Source organism: Podarcis raffonei, chromosome 1 (genome assembly GCF_027172205.1).
Source record: "Podarcis raffonei isolate rPodRaf1 chromosome 1, rPodRaf1.pri, whole genome shotgun sequence".
Classification (NCBI taxonomy): domain Eukaryota; kingdom Metazoa; phylum Chordata; class Lepidosauria; order Squamata; family Lacertidae; genus Podarcis; species Podarcis raffonei.
The window spans coordinates 61,780,247-61,793,787 of NC_070602.1; the positions used below are offsets into that span (position 1 = coordinate 61,780,247).

At 39.9% G+C, this 13,541-nt stretch overlaps 1 protein-coding gene across 4 annotated transcripts in view; it reads left to right on the plus strand.

Annotated features, from left to right (window-relative positions):
• LUZP2 (leucine zipper protein 2) overlaps positions 1–13,050 on the plus strand; it is a 287,595-nt gene extending 274,545 nt beyond the window's left edge. For all 4 annotated transcript variants that reach the window (XM_053389373.1, XM_053389393.1, XM_053389383.1 and 1 more), the window contains 2 exons: positions 10,515–10,595; positions 12,619–13,050. In XM_053389373.1, the coding sequence (XP_053245348.1) occupies positions 10,515–10,595; positions 12,619–12,723 (186 nt within the window). In that variant the 3' untranslated portion in view covers positions 12,724–13,050. The remainder of the gene's footprint in view (positions 1–10,514; positions 10,596–12,618) is intronic.
• The last annotated feature ends 491 nt before the right edge of the window (positions 13,051–13,541 follow it).

Genomic DNA, 13,541 nt, shown 5'->3' on the forward strand with positions numbered 1-13,541 from the left:
TATGCAGAAAGTCTTTTCAACATTGGGACAGATTTATTTATTTATTTATTTATCACTTTTCTTTTTCCTTTACAAAAGAAATTCATAGGACTTACACCAAGAAACAAGCATATACCTTAAAACCAGCGTAAAACAAAATGAAGATGAATCTAAAAATGATGAACTCCACTTTCTAATTAGGCTATAAATGGATATTTTGCGTGCAATAAAAATACAAAGGCAGTATATTCAATCTATAGACATGCAACTATTATGGCACAATATGACAAAGAGTATTTGGAAATGTTTTGCCATAAAATATGCATTTTAAATTCTCACGTTTCTTTCAGGGGAGGAGAATAATTTCATTATACAGGAGAATGTGGCCTCTGATAGCATAAGCAGCCACTCCCCCCCCCCTTTAAGGTGAACTTTAGGAAAAACAAAATTGCTGCCTCGATGAAAAAGGAAAGGGCTGTGGCCTTGGTAATATTAAATTCATTTGTGCTGTCACTAATCTATCTCATACTGTAACCCAGAGATGTAACTTCTTTTTTTAACTCTTGAGGGAAGGAATGGCTTGTTTTCAGATTACTTCATTTTTTTGGTTTTAAATTATCCTAGTTAAATGCCTTAATATTGCATATAATGGAGTGTTGTTGCTTCTCCCTACTGTGCAATATAACTCAGTACCTTGGTTCTTAAAATAACATAATTCCTCCCTTCTCAAGAGCAGCCATTCCAAAGATAATTTCATGTCAACCATTGCATCTCCACTGAATTGTATCCTCCTTGCTTAATACAATGGCCTCTCGGGTATACAGACTCATCCATCTTTGCTATCCTCTCTGCCCTAACTCCCACATACTTTATTTGTCTGTCACTCCACGTAGAGCTAATAAGAACAGCCACATGAAAATATATCGCCCCATTTTCAACATTGACTCTGAAACATTTGTTGAGCAACTTGGACTTGCAGGTAGATATTAAGTAAGAGAAGCAAGATGATTATCCAGAGATCATGGCCTTAATCTTCCAAGCAGTGTTATGGAATTTCATTTCGTACCATGCTATAGAGATTGAAAGTCCACATTGAAATTCTGTGACAGAAAAAGTGCAAACTCACCCTATAAATCCCAAAGAGTGCACATAGGCAAGAAGAGTTTAAACGAACTTTTGCAGCTATATTTTCTTCAAGCCTGGATGCCCTTACGAAAGAGATGAAGCCTGATGGAGGATCATTACTTTCACAAAGGGTTATCTTATAAGACACACAGAGCTATTGCTGTTACTCCATTTTTTCTTTTCTTTATAACATCAAACACATACAGTGGTACCTCGGGTTAAGTACTTAATTCGTTCCGGAGGTCCATACTTAACCTGAAACTGTTCTTAACCTGAAGCACCACTTTAGCTAATGGGGCCTCCCGCTGCTGCCGCGCCACCGGAGCACGATTTCTGTTCTCATCCTGAAGCAAAGTTCTTAACCTGAAGCACTATTTCTGGGTTAGCGGGGTCTGTAACCTGAAGCGTATGTAACCTGAAGCGTATGTAACCTGAGGTACCACTGTACGGTGCATGGTGTGACTTCAGCACCTTTTGGCTGCCCAGCAACCAGAGAGGTTGTTGGGGAGTTGCCCCTCATGTTGTTGTCCAACCACATTCTGTTTGTATTAGACATTACAAGAAGAGAGCCAGTGCTGGATTTACGTATAAGCTAAACAAGCTATAGCTCAGGGTCCCATTCTCTTGGGGCCCCCCCCAAAAAAAATTAAAGGAAAAAAACCCTGGATGTGCATTTCCAAAATATAAGATAAAAAACAAATAAAACAAAACCTACATACAGCAACAGTGTTTTGTGTTGTGTAGGCGTCTATGATGTAAGTAATGGGCCCCGCCTGCTAGCCTGCTCCCTAAAATATCACTGGTTTGCTCATTTCTATATATAGGGTGCCTACATTGTGCATGTGCAAATGGCTTTAGATACCTATTAGGTCACTAAATTATCATATATTCAACACAAAAAACAGCGACAATTTGTTGTTGACAAAGGACAGCTGGACATATGAAGGGCCCCATTACCTTCAGTAGCTTAGGGCCTCATGAAACCTAAATCCGGCCCTGGAGAGAGTAATGGGATATGGAGTCACTGTAGCTCCATGTCATTTTTTTACACCAGACCTAATAAATTAAGGCCCTTTAAAAATGTTTACTCATGCCTTCACCTGGTGCACAAGGAAGAAATGTGCCGAGGCCAAGTAAACACATCTCATTGTTGGCATATGGTTACATCCCAATAACCCCACCTCCTTGTGTTTCCACACACAGCCCTCACATCTTCAGAAAGAAATTCTTTGCACATGCATGGCATCAAGGGCATAGCTGCTCACCACATCCTTTTCCCTTCACACACCAGGGAAACACATGAGTAGAATGCATCTGCCTTTTCCTCACGAAAGCAAGATGAGATATTGTGTTTGTTTTTTAAAAAAAATATATTTATTGAAATTTTCAAAAAATAAAAAAGAAAGACAAAAAAGAAAAAAGAAAGAAGAAAGAAAAAGAAAAAGCAACAATTGAAAAAGTTTACATTACTTACTTTCCATATCCAAATTCCAAATTTCCCCACACCTGCCCTTCTTGTATTCCAATTCCAATTTTTAGCTCAGCAAATTTTTGTCCCCACACTTTACCTTATTTTCTCTGATTCATTTTAATTAACCAATTTTAACTTATAAACCTCAATCTTTATATTTCAAAACTTATTCTTAAAATACTTTTCCTAAATTCACCCCATCAATTTAATTAACCCAATTTAACTTAAAAACCTCAATCTTTATACATCAACACTTATTCTTAACAATCTTTTTCTAAGGTCGGCCCCAGATCCCTTCCCCAAAATCCCCATTTTTATGTTAGTGGCAAAACCAACTTAATTAAAACAAAATGTATTTGTACACCCTTTGGATTCCCGAAGCCCTACCACCCCCTTTCCCGGTTTCGAACCCCAACCAAAGTCCATCAGTCCATCTGCAATCAGCCTGGCGACCTCACGTCTGAGGCACTCAACTCTCTCACAATTTCTCTCTGCCGGTTTTTTTGATAGTCCTTTATTTTAGATTCCGAATCTCGAAGAGGCTCTGTTCCAATAAGGTCCATATTTCTTCCAGCCAGACCTCCATATTTAACAATGGAGCCAAGATCTTGTTTCTTACTTCTCGTAAGTCCAAATGTCCCAAAGGCTCCAAATTCCACATTAGCCAAATTTGTATTCCATATGTCTTCAGATCTCCATATGAGGAGATCTCTCCAATTTCCATTCTTCACTTCAAACCAAATTTTCATCATCCTGTTCTTATTTTCCTTTGTGTCCAACTTAACAGGCCTCTGGCTCTCCTTGATCATCTGCGACATCACAGCACCTCCATCTTTTTCCTTCAGATCCTCATGTTCCTCTTTAAACACATCCTCAGATGACTCAAATTCCTTTTCTTGTTTGGCTGTAAGGATTTTTAGATCAATAACAACACTTCCCTGTTCATCTGCAGGAACTTGAATCATATCTCTTCCAGGCTCAGCAACTTTATTTACTGTTCCCTTCATTATTGTAACATTCACAGTCAAAACATCCATCTGTTCCTGCAGTTTTCCCAGGAGCGTGAAGGTCTTTTCCAGTTCAGCCAGTATTTTTCCACTTACAGCCATTTTTGTAATGTCCTGAACCCCCTCTAGAGGGATTCTAGTTACTTAATGTCTTCCAATTCCCACCCAAAAGCCAAGTTAACCTTTCCTTCTTTATTTTAACAATTTGTTGCCAAATTGTAGCGAATATGACCAGCAAAGTCAGCAAAAACAGAGTTTCCCTTTTCTTCCAACTTTGACAGCTCGTTTGACAGCTGTCAAAGTCTTTATACCTCTTCCGCAGGCTCTCTCACTGATCGCTCCCGGGTCTTGGGGGAGGGGTGAATTCCTTTCTCAATGTTAGCTCTTATCCTCCAGCACAATCACTTAAATTGCCCCAACGTAAAGTTAATTGCTTTTCTCCACAAAGAAGAAAGGTATTCTCACAACCTTAGTAATAAAATCCTTGCTTTATGATGTTTACAAGGCGGGTAGGCAGACTTCCTTTTAACACCTTGCCCGTTCGTGCCTAATTCCCAAAGATAAAAGACCCGCGTTACTCACGGGTCGTTACTTTTAATCCGAATGTTCAAAGGAAGAAGTTAGCGCTCTCCGTCCATGGCATGCAGCTTCACTCAGCAGGGGAAGCAGTCGACTCACAGCACCACGCCGCTCTCCGTCCCCCATTCCAGAGCCTTTAAAAAGGCTCCTTTGCGGGTCGGGGGGGCGCAAATGGTGCCCGCCGAGTCACCAAGTCCACAGGCTTCAGCGCCTGTGGTTTCTGAGGGTCCTCGCGTCGCCGCCGCGGCAGAACCCGACCCCTGTTGAGCCGATTCCCTCCGGAGCTCGGAGGGAATCCGCCATTAGACGATGGCGCCAACCCGGAAGTCCGATGAGATATTGTGTTTGAATGCAATTGTAATTCTGAGTTCTGGTATTGCCCTGATTCAGTACATTTTCATTTTCTAAAAAATTAAATAAATGATTCATCATTTTCATTCAACTGAAAGTCTGTCTCTACATGGGAAATTGTGGCAAAAAGCCTTTATCATAAGAACATAGGAATCTATCATGCACCAAGTCAGACCATTGGTCCATCTAGCTCAGTAGAGTCTACACTAGTGGTTCTCAAACTTTTTTCAGAATAAAAATGTGCACACGCCACAGCAAAAAAAAATATTTATTGATAAGAAATGAACTGGAATTTTTTTAAAAAAACTATTCCTAGCAGTGTTCAATTTACAACATGGAACACAACTACTTTATAATATGATCACGGGACATGCAGAAAGTGTAAAACAATGCAGCGACATAAGAACATGAATCATTCCCAAAATATAACTGTAAATGAGCCTCTTATATATGTACCTTAAGTATGTATACAAACTCAGTGAGAGGTGTGAGCTTGCTTTTGCTGGGTAATCTCATTTATATTAGGACTAATTTGAAACAAACTCTCACCTCCTCATCAACTCAAATAAGCCTTTGAAAATCCCTGTTCACAACAATACTGTATTTGTAAAATCAGTATTGGGGTGATACTTACCAGCTGTAGTTCAGCACCAGTAGTGCAATGCCCTATCTTTATTGAATATGTAATTCTGTGTTCTTTCTTTCAGAGAAGCATTGCAATACTGCTGCCTGAAGCTTTTTGTGCATGTTTGAAGCAGGGTTTTATGGTGTGCTGGCTTCTATACACACAGGGAAGTGAGTACACAGTCCAGTAAAAGAGAGAGAGAAAAAGTTATAAGATGACCTAAAATGCCAGCACATTAAATATGGGTGAGGCCTTGAGGCAATGTCATTTGTATAATCAGCATGTAATAAGTCCATATTCATTATATTAAAGCTACTACATTCATGGAATAGACCCTTTTAGATTCCCAAAATCTATTGTTTTAATAATACAAAGACACATTTATGAGTCCTTTTGTTTTGTTCAGGTGTTCCAGCAATAGAGCTGCCCTCCAAAAGTAATGAATAATACCTTAGTAAAATTGTCTTTCAAAGTCCCCTTATTTGGCCTTAGAAATGTATAGCCTGATTGTTCTGTTAAATCACTTTCCTGATACTACACAGTAGTAATTATCAGTAGCCTGTAAGATGCTTACCTTATTCATTCTCTGAATTGCTATAATATACACCCACACCCAGTAAAATGCTGCAATATAACTGTTGGAATTAAATAATCATGCAGCTTTGACTTAATTTGTGCTAATTCTTGGTATTTGGCTAAATGCTGACCGGCAGTTACTTCAATATCTATTGAACATATTTCTTGAACTATAATAAAACCATGTTTTGACTCTGCTGTCGCAGCAAATGAATCTCATGGGGTGTCCAGATCACTGTCTAGTCCTGTTGTGTTGGATGAGTTTCAGTTACTAAGGCTCAAGGATGTGGATGAGGTGGATTGATTAGGTAAATCACATATGCTCTGTACTCTTGCCCCTCTTGGCTGATAAAACTAGCAAGGAGGGGACAACTGGCTGTGCCAGGAAGGTGACTAATGCCTCCTTGCGAGAGTGGGTGGCCTTGCCTGCTTGCTTGAACGAGGCAGTGGTAATATCACTCCACAATAAACCCTCTCTGGATTTGGAATATCTAAGTAACTACTGTACTGGCCAGTTGCTAATATCCCCTTCTTGGGCATGGTTAAAAGTAATGACATTCAAGGGTATGTACAGAGGGTGACACCCAATGGCATCATTTTGCTTATGCAAGGGACTTCCATTTAGCCCGCTGTGATTGCCCAAAATCAAAGTGGATGTGATATTGGATGTGATTTTGGATGTCACTGATGATTCTAAACTGGCTAATGCAAAATGGAAGTGGGGGCGGTAGGCACCAAAAGTGGCTTAATGGGTCAGATTCAGGGCATGGGTTTTCACAGAGTTTACAGTTTTAGCCTTGTATTCTCAGTTATCCATGGCAAGTGAACCTAATCCATGGAATGAAACTGATCCATGCCTCTACCAGCAAATTAGGAGAAACTGCTTTATTGTACAAAGGAAAGTGATAAGCTATGTCCAAGACACCTTGGAGGTCTACACTGGAAAAGGGAACTTTGAAGGGACTCCTTTGGGGGCCAACATTGATGCCGAAATCCAGCATCACCTGAGCTCTGCGAGTGCGGCTTTCTCCCGGTTGAAGTGCAGAGTGTTTGAGGACTGGGACATTTGCAAGGAAACCAAAATGCTTGTTTACAAAGCTATCGTACTACCAACCTTACTATATGCTTGTGAAACATGGCCACTTATAAATGCCATCTCCAGCCCCTTGAAAGATTCCATCAACGGTGTCTCCAAAAAAATTTACACATCACTTGGGAAGACAGGCGAACTAATATCAGTGTACTGGAAGAAGCAAAGATCACCAGTGTTGAAGCAATGATTCTTCAACATCAACTTTGTTGGACTAGTCATGTTGTGCAGATGCCTGATGATAATCTTCCAAAGCAACTACTCTATTCCGAACTTAAAAATGCAAAGCGTGATGCTGATGGTCAACAAAAGAGGTTTAAATACTGTCTCAAGGCAAATCTAAAAAAAATTAGTATAAACACTGACAACTGGGAAACACTGGCCTGCGAGCGCTCCAGTTGGAGAACAGCCTTTACCAAAAGTGTCATGGGCTTTGAAGACACTCAAACTCAGGACGCAAGGGAGAAATGTGCTGAGAGGAAGGCACGCTTGGCAAATCCACACCGTGATCAACTCCCACCTGGAAACCAATGTCCCCACTGTGGAAGGATGTGTGGATCCAGAGTTGGCCTCTATAGTCACTTATGAACTCATTGTTAAAACCGTGTTTATGGAAGACACTCTTACTCGGCTATGAGTGATCGCCAAAGAAGAAGAAGAAGCTTATCTTATTTTTGTAGCCTTTGTGCACAATTCTGAATCCTGAGCTTCCAGCTCCCAGGGACATGCTGAAGTACAAAAATGGTGGCTTTTGGCCACTGGGAGGAGTACCGCTGCCTTGAACATCAATAGTAAACTGTGTCGGGAAATTTTTAATCCCTTTTAACCCTATTTTACACCATCTTTCTCTGAAATTCCTCTCCCATTTTCTCTGCCTGTGGATAAGGCAATGGAATGGAGAAAGGCATTTTGGTCCACCTACAACCAAAACTACCTAGATGAGGGAATGAAAGAACACAACCCAGCTGCCCTGGTTGAATATCTTGTCCACTCTTATCATTTGATTTTAAGGGTTTTGAAACTTATATCCATGAAGTATCAGACCAGATGTTCTCTAAGATGGATAGATCTTGTCAATGGATGAGAGCCAGAAGGATGTCTGAGAATGGAAGGATGAGCCAAAACAGCAGGAATTATTATATATGTGCAGCTTCAGCAGTAGCGGCTGTGGCAGCCTAACTTGGATGAGATCAAGACCTGCTTCATAAACCTTATATCTCATCTAAGAAGAAAAATGCTTATCCATATGTGAAAGGATACATTGCTCATGGCACAGTCGATTGCACACAAGGCTGTTAGTCACTCCACTTTGGATGGAACTATCACTCCTTCACAAACCATGCAACTCTGGGTTGGCATTATATTTTGGTTTTGTCTCTGCCAATTGACACTGATGGGGTTATTGTTATTGTTCATAAGTAAAAGCAGCTGGTGTGTCTGACAGGTTGTCAATACTCCAGGCACTCATAGCAAGAGAGAGGAGGAGGAAGACATGGTGGTTTGAGAATTGTGGTATGTTCAGCATAGTATCCTGTCTCCACAGTAACTAGCTCCAAAGGGGCCAAGATGAGAAATCATGCTGAGAGTGGGAGGGATCCTGTTCTTCACTTCTAACATTTTATGTAAAAACTATGTGGTTTTTTTAATTACATCCACACACAAAAATCTATTTCCTACATTGTAACATGTTTCAGTATTTACCTAATTGTTCCATATTTTGTAAAACACATGAACTATAATCCCTATGAAAGATCCCTGATCTATCAGTGTAAGACACAAAAAACTGCTATCCAAAGGAGTGGAGCACTTGCATGCAAGAAATGCAGGTGTGTAATTTGGGTTGTTTGCTTCTGTACACATTGTGACTCAACTTCTGAGTACACACGCATAGGATTCTGCTGCAAATAGACCGATGGGCTGCTTGGTGGTCCAGTCTTGAACGCTGTCTTCTGTAAGAAGATGGGCTGTTGAAGTTCACAACAAGGAACTTTGGAAAACTGAAACTTTGTTTTCTCTTGAACACCCCATGTGAACAGTTGGAAGTATTCTGTGCAGATTACTCAAGTTAAGTTGATCCTACAGTAACAAAAAAATAAAAATAGTATGGGAGGCAAGACTGCAGTTTCCTTGTTCTTTTGCTTGTGTGGTGGCCAACAGCAATCTAACTGGATGGCAGACAGTTGGGTTTCATCTATGGGTCACATGCTGCCAAATCTTAGTGGGTCAAAGCAGTAGTTCAGCTGGTTCAGCATTCTGTTTCTCACGGTGGCCAACATAAAGACAAGAGCTCTCTCCTGTTGTTGCTACTAACAACTAATTCTTGAACTCCAGACTTAAGAGTCTCTGTAAAGTCACTATTACTATTAGCCATTAACTCATTAACAATCACAGTGCCTGGAGACAGAGTGTCAGGTCATGTATCCACAGCAGTGACCAGAGGAGGAATGACTGCTGGGAGGTGCAGGAAAAAAGAAATGCCATGGTGCACCTGTACCAGCAAAACTGGATGCCTTCCTCTGCCCCAGCTGCAATAAAACATGTCTCTCCCTTATCTGTCTCTATAGACACAGCAGGTGCTATAAATGTCCAGTGGTTTGACTTTAACCCCAAAGGCACACTATTCCATTGTCTCCCAAGACAGTCGGATGCCAACACTGTTTTAAGTCATCCTCCATGATTTTCTCTAAATGCCATCAAAGTTAATGGCCATTGTTTCATGTGACACTGATTTTGCAACCCAAGGAGCAATTCCCAACTTATTATAAACAGTGTAATATTATAAAGAGCGCTATTTCAGGGCCTGTTCTCACAATCACCATCCCCCTCTCCTTTCTTATTTCCTGTTTCTCCTCCAAACTCCCCTCTCTCCCACTATTGCCACTAATATAGTTATGACCTAAGTGGGGAGTATTTAGAACATTTATATTAAGAATGCAGGAAGTATTTCTTAGCATAAAATTGTCCTGTTGCATGAAATGTTACATGTCTTTGAAAATATTGATGGTACTAGGTGTCTTGGAAGTCGCTGCTTATTTATGACAACTTCTTGATATTTTGCTACACCCCAGGAACACATTCTAAATATCTTGGGGGAAGTGTGGTTCAGATTCAAATGATTTCCCATAGAAAGATAGAACATGAAACTGTACATGTGAAATAGTCAGCTACCCTGCATCTCTAATACGGTTGAAGTTCCACACTGCGGTTAATTGCCAATTAACACTCTTTATCTCAGCAAGAGAAACAAGAATGTACTTTTATTAAATAACACGAATAAATGTGTGTGGATAATATTTTTGTGTGTGTGTGCAAAGAAAATAATTAAACACTCTGTTCCTCTCTGAGAGTTTTCCTGTTTATTTGCCACAGATAATTTCCATTATTTTAATTATGACATAATGATAATGCTATGAATTAGGACTCCTTTGCAGGAAATAATGGGTCTGCATGTTTTCATGTCTGTTCTGTAATATTTGAAGGGGAATTTCTTATTTGCATATTTGTTGAAAATGTGCTCCAGAGCACCACCCAGCTGCATCTTTCCGAGATACATTTCCAACTCTTTGCATTCAAATCTTCAACTGTTACAAAATATATGGAGTTGATGTGCTCAGAAACACTTGGACCATTATTTTCTGTTGTATACTACTAGACTGAGATACAAATTATGATGGATTGGATGAATCACGATCCCATGGTTTCCCTTTTCAGGTTGGCAAGACTTGCTTAGGAAACCAGAACAATTCAACCTCTCTTCAGCTAAAGGTGGCAGAAACAGACCCAGATATGCAGGTGCTAATCTTGTTGTCTCTATAAATACTGAGCAAATTATAAAATGTGAAGATTTGTTTTCTTCAGTTGTTTTCATTTCTGAAACATCTGCATTCCGAGAGATGTCTGAGTGCAGTAATTAATGAAAGCACTCCAAAAAATGACACCCAGGGATGATCATTTGACAGATCTCATAGACAGCACCACACTCCAAAACAGATGTCCTTATGACCCCAAGACTGGCATTAGTGTGTTGGCGTGGATGTGGCGCATGAGAAACATGTTTCCATCTGTGATGAGAGTGCCCACTTGCAAAGGATTTCTGGTCTAATGTATATCAGGAGGTTTTGACTAGCATAAAGATTACTGTACAAATGACCTCACTGCTTTCATTGTTAAATATATGGGCTGGTCATAATAAATGATTACGTTCTAAGGAACTTAAAACAAAGCTGTTGGCAGCAGTCAGAATATCTATAGCACAAACATGGGAGACTTTACAGGGCAAATATTATGTGGTATAAAAATGCATGGATCCTGGAAAAGATAGCACATAATATAAAGATCTCCAATACTTTGGAAGATCCAGAATATTTATATGTTTTGTATCTTGGAAATATTTTATATTTCCCTCAACTTCCATTACCCATCAGGACACCTTGGTTCTATCAATACAGGCTATATGGATTTCTTCTTATTATTATTTTTTTACCAATGCCTTCTGACCTTGCTGATGTAAAAATTAAGAGGATGGATGTATTTTCTTAGAAAGCATAAGGTTTGCTGTAGCAAAGCTGTTCCCTTCCAGTGAGCACTGATATTGAGAATTACTCCTGTTTACAAGCTATTTATTCCACAAGATTTACATACTACTTGACTGTAATGAAACCTCAAAGCTGCTTGCAGCAAGGATTAAATAATACAATTATCAGTAAAAATAAAGAGTTAAAAACAGCTGCAGTATATTAACATTCAAAAATAATTAAAATCAATGATAAGCTAAAACCAAATTAAAGCATGTCACCATTCTACATGTCTGGATAAGCTTACCTAAACAAAAATGTTTTTTGCAGGCTGAAGTTACACCTGAAGTTACAGGCTGAAGTCTTCCTAAACACCCTTTCTGGTGTTTGTTTTTCCTTCCCCCTTCATTTCTCCCACCCATTACTTGCATGTCAAGGCCGCGGGTCCCACAGTTCCCTTAAATAATAAACACACGGACACAAATATTTAGGTTAATGGGAGGCAAAAGGAGGTCGCCCTCCAGCCATGCCACCATTTAAACAGCAAACAGCCATGCCCCCTAGCCATTCTGATTGGTCAGCCGGGGTGTGTGACATGGCCAGGAGTCCCTATGACATGGGTGGCATCCCTCCGCCCACAGCTGGGACACTGGGAGGTCCCAGATCCCATTCCACAATACTGTCCCCCAGGAAGGGGAGCAGACCTGTCCCACATCTGACATCATGTATGGCAGGTGCACATGGGTTCCTGAAAATAGCCTAGTGGATGAAATGGGGAGGGAATGCCAGTGAGCAAGATTTCTCTCCTCTTCTCCTGGTCTGGAGTGAAACAGAAAAATCCCCCTTGCTGTTGCTGAGGCTCTGAAAGCCTTGCAAGGCAAGTGATTTGCTACATTCCTTTCAAGGGAGCCTGGGTCTTACCAAAGGAAATTTTACCACTCTCTTTTGGGGTAGGGAAATTTCACTCATTCATTTTATTGCATTTATTTATAAAAAGAAATATGTATATACTGCTGCATCATAAAAATATACCATGGTTTACAGCGATATAAAAACATAAAACCAAACAATAACATCCTAAAAAGTTAAAAAAACATGTTGAAATCTAAAATAAAATAAAAACAATAGACCGTTGTGGGGGGTGTACTCTTAATTGCCTGCATAGGGCTGGCAGAATAGGAAAGTTTTCAGCAGGTGTTTAAAAGAAAGTACCGAAGGTTGGAGATTCCTTGCAACATTGTGCTGCAAGTCCCACTTGTAATATTTTAACACTGATTGCGTTTTTCTCCATCTGTTAACAGAAGTCACACAGTCCTCCATGGATGAAACCAGAAATTAAAAAATCAACAGAGAGAAAAGAAAACAACCCTGAAGCATTGGCTAAAATCAAGGGAAAGACTCTGTAAACATCACCCAGCTCTCTTTAAAACGTTCTTCATTTGCTATCGTCTTCATCTTTTTAGTCCAGAGGCATGAAAATGTACCAGGTTTCTAAAGCATGCAATTTTTTCACTATTTTATGGATGTTTGTAAATTAGTCTAGAGATTTCTGAAATAGATTGATTAGTATCTTTCAGCAATAATCCAAGAGATATGGATGTTTGGAAAAAAAATGCTTTGTAATACAGTCCAGTTTTTTGAAATATTATTCTGCCCTGATCTGTAACTTGCTTATTATAAATCACTCTGTTTTGTAAAGAAATGCTATTAAGAATTTTTATTTTATTAACCAATCCTGTTTCATAAGTATCATTATTGCATATCGAGGTCGACAAGCAACTTTGCACACACATGCACACATTCAACCTGGTAAGACGGTTTTGGCAAGGTGCGTGAAACTCAGTAGGGACGGTGCTCGTCTAACTTCTTGAGGGAGAAAGTTCCCTAGAGTTGGGAAAACCACACTGAAGCCTTGACTCCTTGCTGCTTCGGGTCCATAGAGAACCACTAACTGCTCCTCCTGATAGTCTCAGTGATTGACTTGGAGTGAACAGGATAAGGTGGTCCTTAAGGTATCCTGGGCTTGTTATTCAGGGCTGTGTACACTAGTACAAGAATTGTATTGAAGGGGGATACTCTAGCTGAGTCTTATCCCTGAGATGCTAATTTGCCAAATGATGCTGGAGGACATTCCTCTGTCTTGCCATCCCATGAGAACCTGCACAATCATCCCTACACTTAAACTACTGTTCAAAGGATATAACGGACTACTTAAAGGTTTGGG